The 22,457-nt window shown below is 43.7% G+C and overlaps 1 protein-coding gene across 3 annotated transcripts in view; it reads right to left on the reverse strand.

The window, feature by feature from the left end:
• Nucleotides 1-894: 894 nt before the first annotated feature.
• Nucleotides 895-22,457, reverse strand: part of LOC306664740 (proton-coupled amino acid transporter 1) — a 45,117-nt gene continuing 23,554 nt past the window's right edge. For 2 of the 3 annotated variants that reach the window (XM_079145788.1, XM_079145787.1), the window contains 4 exons: nt 22,185-22,283; nt 13,834-14,000; nt 11,433-11,602; nt 895-5,186 (listed from right to left, as the gene is read on the reverse strand). In XM_079145788.1, the coding sequence (XP_079001914.1) occupies nt 4,915-5,186; nt 11,433-11,602; nt 13,834-14,000; nt 22,185-22,283 (708 nt within the window). In that variant the 3' untranslated portion in view covers nt 895-4,914. The remainder of the gene's footprint in view (nt 5,187-11,432; nt 11,603-13,833; nt 14,001-22,184; nt 22,284-22,457) is intronic. The other variant, XM_079145789.1, reaches the window with a different exon arrangement.

Here is a 22,457-nt window from a genome sequence, read left to right on the forward strand (position 1 = left end):
TTTTTCATTTTTTATTTGTTCTTTTTAGATATACATGAGAGTAGAGTATATTTTTAGTAGAGTGTATTTTGACATATTATACATACATGGCATATAACTTAACTAATTAGGATTCCATTCTTGTGGTTGCACATAGTGTGGAGTTAACACTGGTTCTGTATTTATAATATAAGGATAGGAAAGTTATGTCCGATTCATTCTACTTTCTTTCTTATTCCCATCCACCCTCCCTTCCTTTCATTTCCCTTTATCTAATCCCATGAACTTTTATACTTTCCTTCCCTACCCTCCCTAGTTATAGGTTAGCATCCGTATTATCAGAGAGAACATTCAGCCTTTGGTTGTTTGGGACTAGCTTTTTCACTTAGCATGATATTCTCCAGCTCCATCCATTTACCTGCAAATGTCATCATTTCATTCTTCTTTATGGCTGAGTAATATTCCATTGGGTATATATATACCACATTTTCTTTATCCATACATATTAAGGATAATTTTACTTAAAGGCAACTAATTGTGATGGTAATTACATTTATAAAACACCTGCACAGCAACACCTATATTAGTGATGGGTTGAATAACCACATAGAACATGTCTGGTAGGTGGGGTCATCTGACATGTCCAGAGAGGTTTGAAAAGTCTTTACTCAAGATTTCAAGAGAATCAGGGGGAGATCAGGGAAGGTAGGATTGTATAACAGAAAAGATAAATTTTGTGGTCTCTTTCGTGGCAACCTTTCAATTCCATGGATAGTTCTGCTGTTTGCACTACTCCTCCATGGCAACTCTGGGCATAACTACAGACATTTAAACTAAGATCCAGCAAAGGGATCTGAGTGACTTTTTTTTTTTTTTTTTTTAAAGCATAAAAACAAAGACATAGACTGCAACCTCTCAAAAATAAAAAATACAATTCATTTATTGAAAAGAAAAAGTTTAACACGTAATTCATGTGCGCAACCCAAAACAAAATCTTCTACACATTCTGGCATAAACCACATCTCTACGCATACCATGCTGGAAATCCATCTCTGTAGGCACATCACATACACAGTTCTGTCTGCTGTCCAGACTTTTTTCGCGGTAGTTCTTTGATTCCTCGGATTCATATGTCCATCAACATAGTTTATTACAGTCACCTGATTTCACTGTTTATCAGAAGAAAATTGCTTCACCTTGATTTACACCAAAGAACACAGATAACAACACCTCCCTTCGTCTGATAACTTCGTATCAGCACCATTTATGTCCTTTGGCCAGGAATGACTCAGTGGTACAAAGGAAGAACCCCAAGAGGCTAATGCTGCCAGAGCAAACAACCTTGCAACCAGCAGGACTAATTGTCTTAGAAAGTACTGACCATGATTTCAAAGGCAACCCACATTGCACTCTTTTCCTCTAATGGTCTCAGAGATTTGTAATGTACTTTGGAAAATTAAATTCTAAGGCGACTTGAAGTCGCCCTCCTGATTACCACAGTCTGCCGTTTCCGTACTGCCAGTCTCCTGTTGGATGAAGCAGCACTGTGTCCCTCTGGGGGACACACTGAGATCTGCCATCAAAGAAAACCACAGGTACAGAGCCCTTGCCAGGAACAGGGAATAGAGAGCCCTGGAAACAGAGAGAAGTGAGAAGCTTCACTTCCGAGCAAGATGAGGGGCTGTGTAGTGTTAGACACCAGTGACGCTGGAGGAGAGGCAAATTTGAGAAGAAAAAGTAAGATGAGAGAATAGGGAGGGGGTGATTTTTCTAATGACTGTTACCACCTCTCACACTGACACTTTACCTTTCACAAGGGTAGAGAGTGAGCAGCGGGCACGAGCCAGTGGGTTTGGCTGGAGCGGTGAGACACGAGAGCGTGGGTCTAAGCTAAGCTATGCTGTCGGGTCTCACATCTGACCAGGGCTTGTGTAGGGGAAGGGCTCTTAGCAGCTGGACAGCAGCACAATGGAAATAATGCCACTTGTGAATGGTGACAGCTTTCAGGAAGAGTGAACAGCCAATGCCAGGTCACACTGTTTCCACCAAGTGTCTGCATTTACCAGAAGGGGCACTGCCAGCTGTAATCCTGTGCCCAACCACAGCATTTAGAGGATTCTGAGAAAGCTGCCTGTGGGCTCATGGGAAACTGGGACTGAACCAGAGACGGCAGCAGGAACAGAACCCTGCAGTCTGTCTTTGGTGCATCCTGCATGCAGTCTTGCAGCCTCGCACTCGGGAAAACCATGGCTCCGAGATCAGCTTTCTATTTATCCAGGTGCACTCTCCCGAGGGGCCAGAGTCAGAGACAGTGAATGGCTGGGACGACAGCTCTCAGCCAGCAAAGGGAAGACACAGGAAAGCGCTCTGACTCACGGAGCACTGGGGGCAGCAAAAGCGCTTCCCAGGGCTCCTTGCAGCGGCGGAGGAAGGGCCTTCCCCAGCCCACCATCTGGCTTCCCTCCTTGCCCATAAGCTGTGTGACCACGCAGTCAGGAAGACCCTGAGGAGTCACCTCGCCTGGGTTTTCTGAAATAGCCATGCATTCAGGTTGTCAACGCAACAGGAGCACAAGAAAGAGCTCAAGCAGGCACAGGCATGCCAGATGAGCTCCCGGAAACCCGAAAGCTAGGGCCAGCTCTCCCGCACACCTTCTCTGAGCCAGCGGCCTGGAAGCAACAGCCCACAGGTGGCTAAGGGCTAGAGCTGGAGGACCTCAGTATCCTGCTGTCCTGCTCCTAGGTCCCAGCCTCACAGCCCCAACCTCACACTTGCCTGGACAGAGTTGCTTCTAGCAGCTCTGAGCACAGAGGCCTCCAATGATGGAGGAGCCACGGGAAGGACTCAAGTCTGACCCCTTCTACTGGCAAGTGCCTGCCCGCTGCAAGCAACTCTCGGGACGGCTACAGGAAGATGGTGGGCTGCCAGTTGGGCTGCCAGAGCCCAAGTCTGGGAACAGGAGGTGATAGTTTCTGAGCCCACTTTGGTAACTTCTAGAGACCTGAGACTTCAGAGGGCAGTGCCTCTGCTACTCCCGGCTGGGACCTTGGTCACATAAGCACCTGTTAGAGACAACCAAAGAGTAGAAAGGGTGGGTGAAAAGTGTCATTCTCCCAAGGGAGAAGAAGTAAACAAAGGTGACATCTTCCAAAGTCATCAAGTGATGAGGCAGGCTGGGACACGAGAGGGTCCACTCTTCCCATCCCCTTACCAGGAAGGTAAGGCCTTATCAGCTCGGTTGGTCTTGGAAGAGCAGAGAAAGGAAAAGCTGGCTGTGAGGGGGCGTCGCAGCCCTTGTGGGCTCCGGTGAAACACAAAACACATCCCTGATGAATCTCGCTGCTTTCCCTTAAACGGCTCTCCAGACAAATCATACCTACAGGTAAGCGAGGGCTGGCGACGGGAACGCAGGAGACACGGAAGCCACTGTTGCACACGCACATGCACACGCACAGTCCAAGAGCCAGGTAGTCAACAAACGCCCATCTGAAACACTTCTCACGCCAAAAGGAAGGAAGTGACAGCCAGAGCCAGGCACCACATCTCTCTTTGCCCCCTCCGAAGGTTGCTCCCTATCTGCAGGCTGACCTTGGGGTGGCCAGCACTAGGCTTCTCAGGACACCTGGGAAAGGACAGGGGAAACAATTAGTGTTCACTGGTTCCTTTTAAGGTCCAGGGCACAGAGGCAGCTGGGGTGAGACATTGTTTCTGCCCTCCCCCCATGATTGTAAAACACCAAGCCAAGCACCGTGCATAGTGTCAGATCATCTGCCAAATTCTATGAACTTAACGCCAGACTCTGTGCACGCTGACCTCAACTTCCCACCCGTGGCAACAGAGTGGGTGTCCTCCCCTAGGGTGAACACTGCCATCCCTTTCTCTTGTCAGGTGCTGAGATTAAAAAAGGGTCTAGATGTACTAAACAACCACAGGATAAGCCTCCCTGACCAAAACCTCTGCCACGCGGCCACGCGTGCCTTGGGCCTGGTGCACACACAAGCGCATTCCCTTACGCTCTCATGTTCAGCACGAGACCAAGCTGACCAATGGGAGAAAACGCGTGCCTCCTCATGGAGGCACGCATGCAGGTGATCCTGCTTCAACCCCTTGGGTGCTCAGCCAAAGGGTGCTGAGCGCCTCAACGGACATTTTCCAGAGCAAGTGTCTTTTCAGCAAGAGGAGCTGAGTAAAAGTTTACTGAAAAGAAACAATTCATAATAACCACAGATCCAGAGTCAGAGTCTAAAACCAAAACCCTAATCTTAAATAAAATATAAATACTTTCAATTTCCGCAGCACTGTGGATCTTTTAAGAGCAAAAGCAATTAAGAATATAGTGTTGTGACCTGCGTCGAAGAACTCAAGAGAAGGTGTGGCCCAAAGGTCCCAGCAAGCCAGAAAGAGAAAAGATTAAAAACTCTCCAGCTTTGGGGGCTGGTTTTGAAGTACTAGGTAGATCCAGATGCCCCCTGGAAGCTTGAAAAGGTAGAATACTGAGGTACAATTTTGGGAAAGAGATAAGAAAGAGACCTGGCTTTATAAAGAGGGGAGTTCCCACTTATTTACTCTAAGTCTGGCCCAGGACAGGAGAAAACACCGGTATAGGATACCAAAATTTTTAAAGTGAGCTGTGCAATAGAAGAATCCAGGTGAGGTGCTAAGGGAGAGGACATGAGGAGGGGAAGAACTGAACGTTCTGGGTTAAAGTAAGTACAAATGAGCAGTGATAGAGCTGTGACTAGCGATACCTCCCAGGTGTCTCCCTGCCCCACCCTGCCCCAGTCTTACCCTGGCCAGGGTACCCAGGTGCCAGGTAGAAGGGGGCCCCGACAGAGCCTGCATTTCCCAGAGGCTGGACCGCACCAAAGCTCTGGGACAGGTACTGGGGGACACACAGAGGTGGGGTAGGCAGGTTCAGAGAATGCACCCAGGTCACTATACAGAGGCACTGGTGGAGTTGATGGAGATAGGAGCGCTGCTTGGCTGGATCAGTTCATCGAGGGCCTGGTAAGTCCCCACCAAGAAGCCCACGAAGCCCAGGATGCTGATGAGGGCGTCCTTAGCGATGGTGAGGGGGCTCATGCCCTCTGAGTAGTAGGTGGTGATCTCCAGCATTGGGGGGATGATGAGGGCCAGGGCGCTGCTGCTCACGGAGCCCACCAGGGAGATGACCAGGTCCAGGCGGGGGATGAGGATGGCCAAGATGCCTGTAAGGGAGAGAGCACAGGCCTGTTCACAACCGTTCATGGCTGGGAGAGATCCTCTCAATGATCAGCCAATTCAGCACCTGTCCATCTTAGGGAATGGAGAGCGCTGAGAAAGCTCAGACACCACCAGATCCAACCTCTCGTTCCAGAAACGAGGATATGAATACTCAGAGACGTGGAATGCCCAGCGTCTTCAGGTTCAGCACACTTGCCTCCTCTGGGGTCTGGATCTGCATGTGCCTAGTGTCAACCTCATGGTGATAGCTCCATGTGACCCACCGAGGCAGCAGTCAGGGGAACTGAGCCCAGGGAGTGGGTGGCAGGAGAATGTGGCTAAGAGTGCGGGCTCTGAACTCAGAATGCACAGACTCCCACCCAGCTCCAGCACAAGACAGCTCATGTCTTCCTCTTTTCCCAGCTGCTAACCAGGGACAGTGGAATGGGGTAAAGAACTCAGAGCCCTAAAGGCACACAATGCTTACCTGTTTGCTAACCTCACCACCAGGCCCTGCTTACAACAAGCCAGGTGGCCCAGGGCAAAGCAGCTCCCATTTTAAGCCTCAATTTGTTCACAGATGAAATGAGGTGACGCTATTCACACTGGATGATGGTGAAAGTCTCGCCTGACTCAGAAGTTTTAAGAGGCCGTACTTTCCAGCTTGGGCTCTTTGAGGTGCTCTGGGACACTTTCCCAGCACTCTGACAGCGGGAAGGCCCGTGTGCAGCTCAAGAGGGCACAACATGGCAGAGGCAGCCCTTCCTGTGGCTGTGCCAGAACAGGCAGCTCCTGGTCCACTGGATTTGTCCCAGCAAAGGGTGTGCGAGTTACTCCTCAAGCACCAGCCATGAGAGCGTCTCCACTGACACAGGCCCCTTGAGAGAAGCGAGGCCTCTGTCACCAGAGGGAAAGGGCTCCTGGAAGGAGACAAGCGGAGACCTGCCCCCAGCCTCACCCCGTCTCATAGTAACCTGGGTGGACACATGGACATATGGTGGAGGAGGTCAGTGTAGCCAGAGACACGCTCCGCTCGGTGACAAGACCAAGGGGACACAGAAACGGAAGCTTGTAGGGTCACACTCAGTTCTCAGCTTGAACAGAGATCTTCTACTTGATCATATTTCATAAGCAATCCCAAAACTGGTTCTTGTGTTTACTACAAAGTCTATGCAAGATGAGCATTCATGATATTATCAACAGCGATTTTAAAAAGGGCAAACATTTCTCCTTTTTTTTTTCTTACCAGATCTACAGAATTTTATTTAGTTGTAGGAAGCATTATTAAAGTATGTCCTTAAATGAAAAAAGGCTTGTAGAACAATTTTCTTTTACATAGCCTTTGCTTTATGTCTACCACATAAAGGAAGTGTTCAATGAACATCTCTTAAATGAGTGCATAGAAAAAAAAAAAAATTGTGATGTTTGGTAACCAGTTATTGAAAGGTTTATTTCAGCAGGAAATTAAATCTAAGTATCAATATATAGAAAGTAATTTTCAGAATAATTGGGGAAAACATTGTCCTAGTTACCTGGTCAGATGGTGGGAGGTATAATAGAACGGGTTTTGCAGAGAAACAGAACCAACAGGCTATACATAGATACATGTATGTATATGTATGTATAAGCCAGGGCTACAAAGCCCTACTTCCTGTCCTAGCTGGACCAGACGCCTCCTTTGGACCCTCAATAAAGCCCAACACTGGAGAAAGATAAGGGGGCAGGGAGGCTTGAAAAGTGAGTTTCTCAATAATGGGGGAAAAAAAGAGAAGGAGGCCCGAGCCAAATCAGCAATAAAGAGCTCCAGGGTTCCAGAGCTGGCATGTGTTTTGCCAGGAAGCAAAATGGCTTTAGTTCCAGGGTAGTAATCAACTGCTTAGGAAAGATATGGGGGCAACTAAGACCCCCTTCAGGTGCTAAATATCTTCTTTGTTCTGTGAGCTAAAGCTCCACAGGAAGAAGAATTCAGGAGATCTCAGGAAGCAGCGGCTGGGAACACCCTGCCTCCCAGCTCTTCCCTGTATACCCCAAAATCTCATCCCAAACAAAGAGGGAGAAAGTGTTTTCCCTACCCCAGGTATGGGGCTCTTGGCAGCAGCTGGCTGTGCCATCCACAGAAAGAGGGACTGAGGACAACCTTAAACTAGACCACGAGGTAAGTAGAGAGGCTGCGCCCTATTGCACAACATCTTCCCTGTGAGTTCAGACACTAACGATGTGATGATCCTGCAACCACTGAGGCTCCATGAGGCAAATGGCCATGCTCAGAAAAGGAAGTGACAGGATTCCAGAGCCTGTGGCTTTGGACTGCGTTAGAAAGGGCTGACTCACACCCAAGAGAACAAGGCACTTGGAAGAACAAACTCGGAATTACAGAATACTGGGAATCTCACGGCTGCCGTGTTAGGAAGCTCTTGCCATTTTTAAGATCGATGTTTGGTGAAATTCGCCAGGTTACTTTAATGTTTATTATTTTTTTAATATTAATTGTCATTTTTTATTAGGGTTGAGGGATTTGTAATCATTCTGAATCACTAATTTCCCCCCATATTTTATTTTATTGGTACATTATAATTATACATAAGAGTGGAATTTGTTGTTGTAGGCTTGTACATGCACACAGTATCACAATATAATTTGGTCGATATTGTTATCCAGTGTTCTTTTAGATGTCTAGAAATCTGCCTTCAAAATTAGCAGCAGTCTTGTGCAGTTACATAATTTCATTTAGTAGGACTATATAGAGAAAAAATATATAAAAGCAAGAGAAACAACCTATATATTTAACACTAAAGGAACAGTTTAAATAGAATCTATCCATACAATGGAATATATAGTACAGTCATGAAAATATTAACAGCATGCATATTCGTGATATAATATTAAATAAAATGTGAAAAATCGGGGCTGGGGAGATAGCTCAGTTGGTAGAGTGCTTGCCTTGCAAGCACAAGGCCCTGGGTTCAATCCCCAGCACCGCAAAAAAAAAAAAAAAAAAAAAAATTGTGTAAAATCATTCTGTGTGCACTGAGATGGCAACTTTTTACCATGTACCTGTGAGGATTAAGACAGGCAGATAAAGTACAAGATAAAAATGATTTTTGTTAAGTCAGTGGGATATTGAGAACTTCTTTTACTTTCAAATGTTTTTATATTAACTTTCATTTTTTAGAGCAATATTTTTGTGGAAATTTATTTAAGTCAAGTGCAAACTGCCATAAAGTCACAGAATTTGGAGTTGAGAGAAGCCTGAGAGTTCAGACCCTCTTCTATCTCACAGCTGAGGAACCTGAGGCCTTTGTGAGGGACCTGAGGAGGTACCCCATAGTTGCACAGCTCATTAATGATGCTCTTCTTCACTGTAGCTGCAAGACTGTGAAGTGTGAAAGGCCAAAAGACCCCGAAAGGCCACTTTGCACCTAGATGCTACACACTCTGGAAGGTCCCCCTGCCTGGGATGTTTTGAGGTTCTGGGTTTCAGGCTGAGCAGTCCTCGCAACGGATATGACTTTACGTTATTATATCTTCCATAGTAGGTTTCTGAAATTCCCATCCCTAACTGAAGTAAAATTGTTCAAGTGGCAAATGCCATCGAGAATTCAGATTAAGCATAGAAGGATAGGTTAGCGCCTGAAGGGATCCAAAGGAAGAATTTCTCCTGCACCTCCAGACTCCCCAGGTGGAGTGCTCTCCTTCCCCAGGAGCTCAAGACATAAAATGACCTGATAAATCTGCATTTCCAACTTAATTTTGTTTCCCACTTGGAGTTCAACTTTCTCATCACATCCCCCACTCCTCCAAGATGAACTCATGGCTACTTCTAACACTTAAAGTTGGACCAAATTCCCCTCTGCCCTGTTCTCCTGGGAAATGGAGGATGAGGAAAAGTTGGAAAAAATTCTGGGAAACACCAGAAATGTCAATAAAATAAGCTTCCATTGAAAGGTCTGGGTGTAATTGAAAACAATCAGTTACATCAAAGACCTAAAATCCTCTACCCATCAGCCTGTGCCAAAAGACTTGAAAGAAATGAGAAGCAGGAACAAAAGCAGCTCCCATCAACACACTTATGCTGGTGCTGACACAGAAGGCCTCTGCCAATTCCTACAACTACTTCAAAGTCTCCAGGGAAGGTGAGAGAAGCCCGAGTGCTTCAGAGATGCAGGGGCAGCTGGGCTGTCTGCTTTAGTAGGATGACAGTGCACTGCTAATCACAGCGGATCACAGGAGAGGGGCAAAGGAGAGCAGGCACTGGAAGATCAAAGGCAGCCCGTGCCCTTTGAGCAGTGTCTTGTGAAGGGGAGGGAAGACACGGCACAGAAAAGTGAAGCAAAAAACCAAGAGGCATCTAAGGATTGCGGGAGGCCTATGAATCAGGACTCCTGCCTCCTGCAGGGTGTGGTGGAAACAAACCTGGTGGGGAGCCAGACACAGGCTTCAGGGAGGCTGAGCCAGGCTTGAGAAGAAAGAGGGGCAGTGGAGGGAATCTGGGCCAGTATTACCACCAGCCCTCCAGGGCAGGGGGAAGGAGCTGCTTGGTCTGTTCTAGCACAGTTTACATAGACAGACCTACTTTTTCTAGAGGAACCACTTTGAAAAAAGGCAAATGATTTGAACTATCCCCATCCTTTTTCCCAATACCCTTTACATATCAGGCCTTCAGAGTTGACATTATAAGCCACTGTATACATGGAATCTTATCTTTTCAACACTTGGAGCTTATCCATCCGTGGAAAAAACCTTCCCAATCGTATCGAAGCACCAAGAGTTGCTGGCAGAAGCCAGGATTAAAATCCACATGCAAGCTGACTATTTTACCATCACCCATCCATCAGGCAATGGACTGGAAAAGCAAGAAACATCATGTTGCTTCTTTTCAGTCACTCTGGGTTCTGGAGTAGCTTCCTCGTGGGCTGATTCCATACACTGGTCTAGGAGAGGACCTGGAGTCTGCCATATAAGAGCAGAGGCAGAAGCCAGGTTCCTGGATGCTCTGGAGGACTGGTGAGTCCAAGCTGTCCATCCTCTGCCCTGCTCCTCCCTAGCCCTACTCTGCAAGAAATCCTAAGGAGAGCTGCCCATGATTAAATCAGAAGTTCATGGGAAGGCCTTCATCTCCTTAGTTCTAGAGAGTTCTTCTACACAGAGATTCAGGATGCTAGGTTTCCCTCCCCCCCCCCCCCCATCCTTGAAGTACAACAATGGCGGGGACTGCAGGTAGTTCGAAGGGTTCACTACGGGACACACATAAGTCCATTCCTCACATTTGCCTGGGTGGATGAATGGAATGGATAACCTCTTGCTTGCCCTTCTCTTGCCAACAGACCATCAATAAAGTCAAACGCCAGACAATGTTCACATCTTTCATCTCTAAAACATTCAACTATGTCAACTAAAACTATCCTTATTTCAAAGACAAAGAACCAGACTGAAAATTTAAGAAAATTTCCAGGGACATTTCAGTATAATAAACAAAAATGTTCTTGTCCCAATAAAACAAGAAAAAAAAAAAAAAAAAAAAAAACCAGATATAGCCAAAAATGATAAATTAATGCCTTAAGTATTTTAATTTAGAAAATGATTGTAAATCTCCTAGAAATTTAAATTAGATATTATGAACCCATTCATTCAGGGGTCCCATATCCTACTAACTCACAGAAGTTACAAAAATTTTTTTCTTTGTTTTAAATTTATATCAGTTTTTAACTAATAGCAAATAAAGTGAGATCATCTTAAATCATACCTGTGTCACAAGGGAAGAGGAATAAAAGATCTAGGTTAATGGACAGACATTTTCTAAGAAACTTATTTCATAAGACTGACATCAAAAAATGCCCAGAACTGTATAACACCAAGTCAGAAGGAACAACTATGCAAAAAACAAGCAAGCGCCTCTGTCAAGGTGACCTGAACTCATCATGGATGTGAGCCAAGTGGCTCTTTCTTGGATGTTTGCCTTAGTTTATGTGGAAGAACAATGACAGGTATTTACCCTGAGTTACTACCATTCCCACAGCATTCTATTCCACAACTATAAAGCATGCCCTCACTCCAGAGTCCTTGAGAGCACGCACCAAGCCCACCCCCTTCACCATCTGCACGTGCCCTGAGCTCTAGAGCGAGGTGTGTGCCAGGTGTTCTGCCCACAGTACAGGCGGCTTCACGACAATACACACACACTCTCCCCACGGAAGCCCTGGGGACTGGGTGCCCTCTGGGAAAAACAAGCAATCATCTTTCCCTCTACTCACAGGTCAGGCAGACCAGCACAGTGCGCACGAACAAGTCCACCACCAGCTCGCAGTGCTCGGGCGCTCGGGACACAAAGAAAGGGACGATGATCTCAGCCGGGACGTAGAACTGGAGTGCGTAGGTGAAGAAGATGCCGATGGAGTAGAGCAGCTTAACAGACTGGTACAACCTGCAGGTGGGGGGGACCTTCAGGAGCCCGCTCAGCACACTTTGACGTCAGCAGAGAGAAGGCAAAGGAGTCCCAGGGCAACCTGGGGACACCTACTAAGGTCACACACCCACATGTCCTTCAGGCCCAGCAGTTTCACACCTAGGAGTCTATCTCACAAATGCACTTGTCCATGTGCACAAGTGCACTCAAAATATGTCATAGCAACATTACTTAAGAATGCAAACCTGAAATCGACTGAATGCTAGTTATTGAGGAACTGGTTATTTAACTCACAGCCCCCATGAAGCTCTTGAAAAGTGTAAGGCAGAGTTCCAGGTGCTGAGTGGGACCATCTCCAACATGGGATCCTGAGGGAAAACAGCTTGATGCAGTAAGGTGTCTACCAAGCACTATCGTTTGTTCCAGAAAAAGAAAAGGAGGGAAAACCCCACCTACAGCCACACCCATGAGACATTCTTTCATACACTAAACATCCAGAAGAAAACACAGGAAGGTGGAGTATGACTGCCTCTAAATTTTAACACTGGTTCTAGGGATGGGGGCAGTTAAAACTTAATCTTCTCTAAATACCTTTTGCACATCTGGAAACTTCACCATGCACAGATGGACACACAGCCTTTCAAAAATAAAAATGATTTAAAATATAACAAGCTTATTGATATACTTCGTACTCAGTTCAGTGCTCCCTAGAATCAGAGGGACCTACAGGCAGAAGCAGAATCTTTTCCATCCCACCCGGGCTACCTTTCTACCATGCTTTTCCAAGCAGCTGCCTGGGGAGACCATTAACTCACCATGGGATATCCCCCAACTAACCACCCCAGTGCCTCTATCATGCAGGGTAGAAGAAAGTGCTCATGGCTCCGATTCGATCATTAGAGGGAAGCTCACTCTGCCTGGGGCAAAGCTCCCTTTTCAACCATACTGTCAGGTGTTAAGCAGGAAAAGGCATTTGGCCTTCCCTGTTGAGGATCTACCTAATGTGCTCATAAACTGTGTTGGACTGAACACCTAGAGGAGGTTCTATGCTATGAGCAGGAGCACACCCTGGGAGAGACTGAGTTTAGAAACTCCCACTTGCTCCAGGATAATGAAATTTCTTGGAAAAATCAGCTTTTGGCTCTATAGCTAAACTCAAAGCAGCACGAAAGCCCCCTAGAGATGTGAAGTCTGGAGTCAGGAGAGTCCCGTGCAGGGAAAACTATATCAATCAACCCAGTGGAGGCGGAGAGATGAGAGGAGCTGGCTTTGGGTATCAGAGGGAAGATGAACGCTCAGACAGGTGTTCCCCAAGGTTTCAGATATGTGGCTGCTTCTGCTGCTCCTGATCTGGTTATATTCCAGGGAAAGACGACACGATTACGCCAAGCTACCACCTGACTCTTCTCTCTTGAAAGGGCAGGCACATTGGAAATTTAAAAGAGGAAAAGAAAAAGGAAGACTTTCTGAAAACAACGGTCATTGCACAGCTACCACTCGGCTGGCGTTGCAACACACTCAATCCTCAGCCTTCTACTGATCAGGGCATCCCGTGCTACCTGCTAATGTTACTGAGCAAACATTTTCCTCAATCTTTCAATCTGTCCTTGTCCAAAGTCTCACCAATCAGAGTCCCAAAATGTACCCACAGGTAGACAGATCAGGGAGGCTGGACTGAAAGGTTAGTTTTATTCCTTGGGGCCCTAACAAGCTTCTCAGAGTCTACAGGCAGCTGTTCTCCATAAAGAGATTTCCATCTTACAAACAGAATTACTGCTCAGCACACATGCTGTGACATCTAGGCACTTTAATATGTCTCAGTGTTTTTCTACAATCCATCCAGTAATGAAAAATGAACAGTCTCCAACAATCCTTGGTCCACACACAGCAAGAGGCTCTGAGCCACGTGTACATGAACCTGGGATAGCCAGGGGAGAGAGGCACAGCAGAAGCCAGTAACAAAACACAGAATGGCCCTCCTCTCTTGCTGAAGGTAAACAGGATGGACACTTGGTCCTTCCAGGCTCAGGATTTCCCAGGAGAAATGACTTGTCAATCAGCTGATCAACACATAGATTTGTGTAAGCCTCCATAGGAAGGACTCACCCAAACAATAATGCATTCATCTTAGCCAAAGAGGATGTAACCAACACAGGCTGATTCAAGAGATAAGAGGAAGAATGCACCTTCTGACCTGTTAACTTTATAAAATATCCCATGCTTCTGGGTTTCCATCCTTCCCCACGTACCAGCAGTTGGGTAGGTTGAGGGTGATGCTGCCTTGGATGTCAGCTCCAAATTGCAGGTAGCCCAGGCTCCCCAGGCTGATGTACAGGGTGGTGACGATGGCCATCCCCAAGTATAGGATGAGTGGAAATTTCTGAGGATCCTTCATTTTGTTTTCAAGGGGCAGCACCTATGAGACAATAGTGTGAGAAGAGAGAGCACACACACAAAAGTAAAATTAACCACCAACAAAAATATCATCATCAGAAAAAAGGAAGTTCTTTATCCCCAGAATTCCCTAAAAGCCCAGCTGTCCTTTACTAGACAGACAACCCAAAAGAGTGATTTTATCATAAGTTACACTCTGGGGTCCTCAAGGGGCTTCATTTTCTCATTAGAAATCCTGAGAGGAGGGCTGGGGATATAGGGGATATAGTTCAGTTGGTAGAGTGCTTGCCTTGCAAGCACAACACCCTGGGTTCAAATCCCAGGCACCACCAAAAAAAAAAAAAAAAGAATGAAATCCTGAGAGGTATGGGTGTGGCAGGACAAGACCCCAGGCCAGTTCTGACCTCCTGCAGCAGGACCCCTCAGGCTGGAGGACCTTGAACCTGAGAGCAGAAGGTGGTCCAGCAGCCTGTGGTCCCCAGCAGGACCCCCTTAACCTGACCTGACATCACAGCTTCCCGTGAACCTGTCTCAAAATGTGAATCTCAGGTCAAACAAAATGGCCACTCTTGTTCCCAGCAACAAATTCCCTACCTCAACCGGCAGGGACAGTGGTGACAACTTAAGTCTCCAAGTTAAAGGAGGTGAGGTGCTGGATGCGGCATGACTGGACAGAGGCTCTTGAGACTCGGGTGCTTAACTGAGCAGTTTCCAGGTCCTTGTTTCAAACCACTGAGCCTTGCTGTCTCTGGATCCCATCTGGGTATGTTCTTTAACACTGGGGAAAGCAAAGGCTCCTTAGGAGGGAGGGCTCATTTAGGAACTGGGGGGATGGAGGGTAGCAGGTATGACCCAACTGGGTCTGGTGCCACCGATGAGGAAGAGCAGTGTGGGGCAACAACAGCTGCCCCACGAACCACCTCTGGCCTTGTCATTATGTTCACTTTCCTGCAGTGCCAGAGGCCATGAGGAACAATAGGTCTGTGCTGCCCACACCTGACACCACTGCCAGGCCCCGAGCTGCAGGGGACACTGCAGCTCTGCACTCACTTGGGCCTCGGCATCCCCACTGCCAGCTGCAAGATCTAGCTAACCCACGTCAGCTTCCAGACCTGTGTGTTGGTTCCTTCATGCCAGAGTACCAAAAGCCACCGGGCAGGGAACCATCAGGCCTGGCACAGCCGCATAAACACAGAAGGCACAGTGAGCACATGGTGCGCAGCCTGGTGCTTTACCCAGCCACCCGAGCCACCCTTACATCCAGGACAAAGAGCTGAAATAGCAGTGTTAGCTCTCTAACAATGGTAAACACAGAGTAATCTTGAAGTGTGGAATAATGATGTCTCCAGAGGGACTCTGTATCCAAGCCGTGGCTAATGACATGAAGCAAAGAACGGCCTCCACGCTGTGCCATGAGGGAAAACTGATTCAAATTTAATCCCACATTTCTTAAGAACCCACCGTCCCTGGGCATCTTTCCTCCCGCTCTCGACTTCTTCTTTCAAGTCCCGAGTTCCCGGGGCCATTTTCACACTGATACAATATGGGCCCACTGGGGGCTCTGACCAGCAGCCAGAGGGCACGTGTGTTCCTGAATCCAGGCTCTCCTGGAGCCAGGAGGGGGTTTAAAACCTCAGGGCGACCCGTGTTGCACACACCTTCACTCACAAAGCCTCCCGCTGAGGTCAGAGCCTTAAACACATTCCATCCACACCACTGGGGGAGTCCTCAGTATTTTGACTAAAAAAAATTGGCTTCTAGGTTTTTTTCAAAGTGAATAAGGTGTTAGGGAAATCAAACTGGGAGAGAAAGGGATGCTAAGAAAGGGGAAGCGTCTTCTCATTTTCAATCCCTTGGTGAGCAGAGCTATAACTTACTTCAAGAGGGATACTGGGCCTTTATTATGAAAAATAAATAAAAATCAAATTAAGTCCAGCTGAGTGGCAGATCCACTTGAGGAAAAGAAAAATGGCAGGAGGCTGAGCCGTGAGTGAAGGCTACTCATTTGTGCAGAGAAAGTACACCACACCAATGTGCCAGGGCAGATGACATATTCATAGATTCATTGATTCAATAATTGATCCAATACTATTATTAGTAAAAATAAAAAAAATACTGAATGGTTATCATGTGTCAGGGACTGTACAAAGTACTGAAAATACATGTCATTTAAAAAATTTTCATTGGTGCATATTAATTATATAGGGTTTCACTGAGGCATATTCGTACATGCATATGACACAATTTGACCAATTCCACTTCCCAGAACCTTCCCTGGGCCACCCTTCCTCCCTCATGATCCTCTTTATCTACCTAAGAGTTTCTCCTCTATCTTCATGAGAACGCTTTTTTTCTTTCCAGCTTCCATATATGACAGAAAACACACAACACTTATTTTTCTGTATCTGGATTATTCCACTTGAAATAATGCTATCAAGTTCCATTAATTTTACTGCAAATGATATAATTTTTTTATGTCTTTTTTTGGTGGTGCTGGGGATTGAACCCAGGGCCTTGTGCATGCTAGGTAAGCACTCTACCAACTGAGCTATATCCCCAGCCCTTATAATTTTGTTTTTTTTATGGGTAAATAAAACTTCTTTATCTGTCCATCTGTTGATGAACACCCAGGATGGTTCCACAACTCGGTTCTTGTGAATTGTGCTGCTATAAACATGAGATTGCATGTTAACTCTAAAGTACTTTGTCTTTATCTTTTGGAGAGATACCAAGGATTGGTAAAGCTGGATCATAGAGTAGTTTCATTTTTAGTTTTTGGAAAAACCTTGATACTGATTTCCATAGTGGTTGTATTAATTTACATCCACACTGACAGGGTAGAAGTGCTTCCTTCTCCTTGCTTCCTTGCCAGCATTTATTGTTATTTGTATGGGTTGCCATTCTTACTGGAGTAAAAATAGAATCTCAGTGGAAATTTTTTCCTTTCCACATTTTTTACTGGTGCATGAGAGTTGTACATAATGATGAGATTTGTTGTTACATATTCGTATATGCACACAACACAACAATATACTTTGGCCAATATCACTCCCCAGCACTCCCCGGCCCCCAGCCCTTACTACTGATCTCCCTTTGATTTTCATGTGATCATTGCCCAACAGCACTACCATCTTTCTTTCCCTTTTCTCTCCCTAGCTTCCACATAGGAAAGAAAACATATGACCCATAACCTTCTGAGTTTGGCTTATTTCACTTAAAACATGGTCTCTACTTCCATCCATTTTCCCGCAAATGACATAATTTCATCTTTCCTTAGTGCTGAATTGTGTACATATACCACATTTTCTTTATCCATTCATCCGCTGATGGACGCCTAGGCTGATTTCATAGTTTAATTACTGTGAATTGTGCTGCTATAAACCTGGGTATGCACATATCACTACACTGTGATGACTGTAATTCTTCAGTATAAATACTGAGGAATGGTGTAACTGGGTCACATGGTGTTTCCAGGCCTAGTCTTTTGAGGACCTCCATACTTATTCCCATAGTGATTGTACTAATTTACAACCCCAACAACAGAGTAAAAATGTTCCTTTCCCTTCACATCCTCTCTAGCATTCATTATTATTTGTATTCTTGATGACTGCCATTCTGACCAGTGTGAGATGAAATCTCAGTATAGCTTTGATTTGCATTTCCCTAATTGCTAACAATGTTGAACATTTTTTCATATATTTGTTGACCATTTGTATTTCCTCTTCTGAGAAGTGTCTGCTTAGTTCATTTGCCCATTAATTGAGCTGTTTGATTTTCTGGTGGTAAGTCTATTGAATTCTTTCTATAGTCATTAATCCTCTGTCAGAAATTTCCCCCCATTCTATAGGTTCTGTCTGCACTTTGCTGATTGTTTCCTTTGATATGCATAAGTATTTAAATTTGTCGCCATCCCATTTATCAACTCTTGGCATAATTTCCTGAGTTTTAGGGGTCCTAATGAACAGGTTGTTGCCTGTGCCTAAATGGCCCTAGTTTTCTTCTAGAAGGTTCACAGTTTCTGGTATGATTTCTATGTCTTAGATTCTTGTGCAGGGGGAGAGGTAAGGGTCTAGCTTCATTCTACATGTGGATAACCAGTTTTCCCAACTCCACTCGTTTAAAAAGCTGTCTTTTCTCCAATGCATGTTTTTGGCACCTTTGTCAAGGATCAGATGACTATATCTGTGTTTGTCTCTGTGTCTTCTATTCTGTACCACTGGTCTATACGTCTGTTTTTCAGTCAGTACCATATAGTTTATGGTTTCAAGTAGGTATTGTGGTGCTTCAGTGTTGCTTTTTTGGCTTAGAATTCTTATGATTCTTTTATTCTTCCAAATATATTTTAGGACTGTTTTTCTAGTTCTGTGAAGAATGTCGCTGGTATTTTTTATTCTTATTGTATGCTTTCATTTTTTTTAATTAAATTTTTAAATTTGTTTTAATTAGTTACACATGACAGTAGAATGCGCTTTGATACATCATATAAAATGGAGAATAATTTCTCATTCTTCTGATTATACGTGATGTAGAATCCCATTGGTCATATAGTTACATATGTGCATAGGGTAATAATGTCTGATTCATTCTACTGTCCTTCCTACCTCCATACCCTCTTCCCCTCCCTTTACTCACATCTACCTAATCTAAAGTAACTCTTCCCTAGCCACCCCTCCATTGTGAATTAGTATCCAGATATCAGAGAAAACATTTGGCTTTTGGGGCTTTTGGGGATTGGCTTATTTTGCTTAGCATGACATTCTCCAGCTCCATCTACTTATCAGCAAATACCATAATTTCATTCTTATTTAAGACTGGGCAATATTCCATTATGTGTGTGTGTGTATATATATATATATATACACCACTTTTTTAATCCATTCATCTGTTAAAGGGCAACTAGGTTGGTTCCATATTTAGCTATTGTGAACTGAGCTGCTATAAACATTGGTGTGGCTGCATCCCTGTAGTAGGCTGATTTTAACTCCTTTGGGTATTACGGAGGAGTGAGGTAACTGGGTCAAATGGTGGTTCCATCCCAAGTTTTCTGAGGAATCTCCATACAACTTACCATAATGATTGCACCAATTTGCAGTCCCATGAAGCAATGTATGAGTGTACCTTTTTCCCCACATCCTCACAAATATTTATTGTTGGTTGTATTCTTGAAAATTGCCATTCTAACTGGGGTGAGATGAAATCTTACAGTAGTTTTGATATGCATTTCTCTAATTTCCAGAGGTGTTGAACATTTTTTCATATATTTGTTGATCATTCATATTTCTTCTTCTGTGAAGTGTCTGTTCAGCTCCTTTGCCCACTTATTGATTGGGTTATTTAGTTTTTTTGGTGTTAAGTTTTTTGAGTTCTTTATATATCCTGGAGATTAATGCTCTATCCAAGGTGCATATGGTAAAGATTTTCTCCCATTCTATGGGCTTTCTCTTCAAGTTATTGTTTCCTTTGTTGAGAAGAAGTTTTTTTAGTTTTTGACAGAGATTGCATGGAATCTATATATTGCTTTTGGTAGTATGGCCATTTCAACAATATTAATGATATTTGCCCATGAACATGGGAGGTCTTTCCATCTTCTGAGGTCTTCAATTTCTCTCTTCAGTGTTCTATGATTTTCTATTGTAGAGGTCTTTCAATCCCTTAGTTGGATTTATTGTTTTCTTGATTTCTTTCTCAGCAGATTCATTGTTGGTATATAGGAAAGCTATTAATTTTTGTATGTTGATTTTGTAACCTTCTACTTTGCCAAATTTGTTTATTAGTTCTAGCAGTCTTTTGGTGGAGTTTTTGGATATTTTAAGTATAGGATTATATCTACAAACAGTGATAATTTGATTTCTTCCTTTTCCATTTTTATCCCTTTTATTTCCTTCTCTTGCCTAATTGTTCTGGCTACAATTTCTAGCACTATGTTAAATAGGAGTGGTTAGAGTGGATATCCTTGTCTTGTTTCAAATTTTAAAGGAAATGGTTTCAGTTTTTCCCAATTGACTGAGGTTTGCCTTTGGGTTTTTCATGTATAACATTTATGATGTTGAGGTAAGTTCTTTTTATCCCTAGTTTTATCAGTGTTTTTATCATCAGTGCGTGCCGAATTTTGTCCCAGGTCATCTCTGCCATCTATTGAGATGACTAAGTGATTTTTGTCCTTAATTCTAATTATGTGATGATTAACATTTATTGATTTGCATATGTAAAACCATCCTTACATCTCTAGAATAAAACCAACTTGGTCATGATATACAATCTTCTTAATATGTTGTTGAACATGATTTGATAATATTTTAAGTATTTTTGCATCTAAAGTCATCATGGCTATTGGTCTATGGTTTTCTTTCCTTGATGAGTATGATACTGCTTCATAGAATTAATTTGGAAGTGTTCCAACCCTATTTATTTCATGAAATAATTTTAGGAGTATTGGCATTACTTCTTTAAAAGTCCAGTAAAGTTTAGCTTCTCTTTGTTGGAAGGCTTTTTATTACTGCTTCTATCTCATTATAAGCTATTGGTCTGTTTAGGTTGTCTATGTCCTTTTGATTTATTATGGCTGGTCATACGTGCCTATAAATGTATTCATTTCTTCTAGGGTTTCCAATTTATTGAAGTATAAGTTTTCAAAATTGTCCCTAATGATCCTCTGGATTTCTGTTATGTCTGTGGTGATTTCCCGTTTTTCACCTCAAATTTTTGTCTCTTCTCTCTTTTTCTTTTGGTTAGTTTGGCTAAGGTTTATTAATCTTGCTTTTCTTTTCAAAGAACCAAGTCTTTGACTCTTGATCCTTTGTATTTTATTGGTTATTTTTAGTTATACATGACAGTAGAATTCATTATCATATAATTATATATAAGCATGCAATATATCTTATTCTAATTAGGATACCAGTCTTGTGGGTGCACATGATGGTGGGATTCACTTAGATATTTTCATATACATACATAGGAAAATTATGTTAGATTCATTCCACTTTTTTTTTTTTTAATTCTCAAAGTTCATTGATTTCAGCTCTGGATCTAAATTAATTCTTTCATGCTGCTGTTTTTGGAATTGGTTTTCTTTTCTTTATCAAAGGCCTTGAGATGAGATGCATCATTAGGTTGATTATTTGGAATATTTCTGATTTTCTCATGCAGACACTCATAGCTATGAACTCCTCTGAGAACTGCTTTCATAGCATCCCAGAGCTTCTGGTATGTTGTATTGTCATTTGAGTCTAAGAATTTTTTAATTTCTCCCTGATTTCTTCTATTGGCCATTCTTCATTCAAAAGTGTATTGTTTAATCTCCACATGTTTATATAGTTTCTGTACGGTTTTTGTGGTGCTGCCAGGGATTGAACCCAGGGCCAATGCATGCTAGGCAAGCACTCTATCAACTGAGCTATATCCCCAGCTCCCTGGTGTTGATTTCTAATTTTACTCCATTATGATCTGATAAGATGCAAGGAATTATATCAATTTTTTTGAATTTGCTAAGAGTTGCCTTTTGATTTAAAATACTGTCAATTTTGGAGAAGATTCCATGAGTTGCTGAGAAAAAAGTGTATTCAGCTGTTGTTGGATGAAACATACCATAGATGTCCGTTAAGTCCATTTGATTTATAATACTTTATAATATTTTACAGGTCTAGGAACTCTTTACTGAGTTTATGTCTGAATGACCTAACTAATGGTGAGAGAGGTGTAATACACACCTCATTTAATTCTAACAACTATTAATCATTATGCTCACTTTTCAGGGGCTAACAATGAAGGCTCAGAGAGGTTAAGTCTCTGCACAAAATCACACAACTGTTTTAAAATTACAACTATTACTGCATACTAATGACACTAAATAATGGATTTTTGTGACATTTTCATACATAATTACTCTCTGGTGGAGCTGGAACCTTCTCCTAAGTCAGGCTGACTCTAGGACCAGCAGTTCTGATTGGCATGTTCTATTGCTTACTGTGCACATAGGAGATAATTATGCCATGAGGAGTTTTCAATATAGACATTTAAAAGTTACAATTTATCTTCAGAAGTTGGAGCTTGGAAGTTCAAGGGAATCCTTGAAACATTATTCACTAACTGACCAGTCATTCTAAGAAGAGAATTTCTGACAGCATCTCCTTAGCATTAAAGCAGACAGTGCAGTCACCAAGGGCACCAGGGAACCATCAGGTAGGTACAACCATAGCACAACTCTTACCATTCCAATGCCTTCAAATGCAAAGATGGCCGTGCCGAAGAAGAGAGGGTAGGTTTTCCAGGATGCCACTAAGGGGAGGTTGCTGGGGTCGGGGATGCTCTGAAAGAGATAAACAAAACAAAGCAAAAGGCTACAATACAGATATCGAAGATTTGAACTCCAAATCAGACAAGTCAGACCTTTTCTGAAATTCAAGACTCTCTCAAGGGAGAAAGTCTGACACCTGACAGATGATTTGAGGACATTTAGCCCAGTTATATTTTTTTATCTTCA

This window comes from Sciurus vulgaris (assembly GCF_902686455.1).
Source record: "Sciurus vulgaris genome assembly, chromosome: 6".
Taxonomy (NCBI): domain Eukaryota; kingdom Metazoa; phylum Chordata; class Mammalia; order Rodentia; family Sciuridae; genus Sciurus; species Sciurus vulgaris.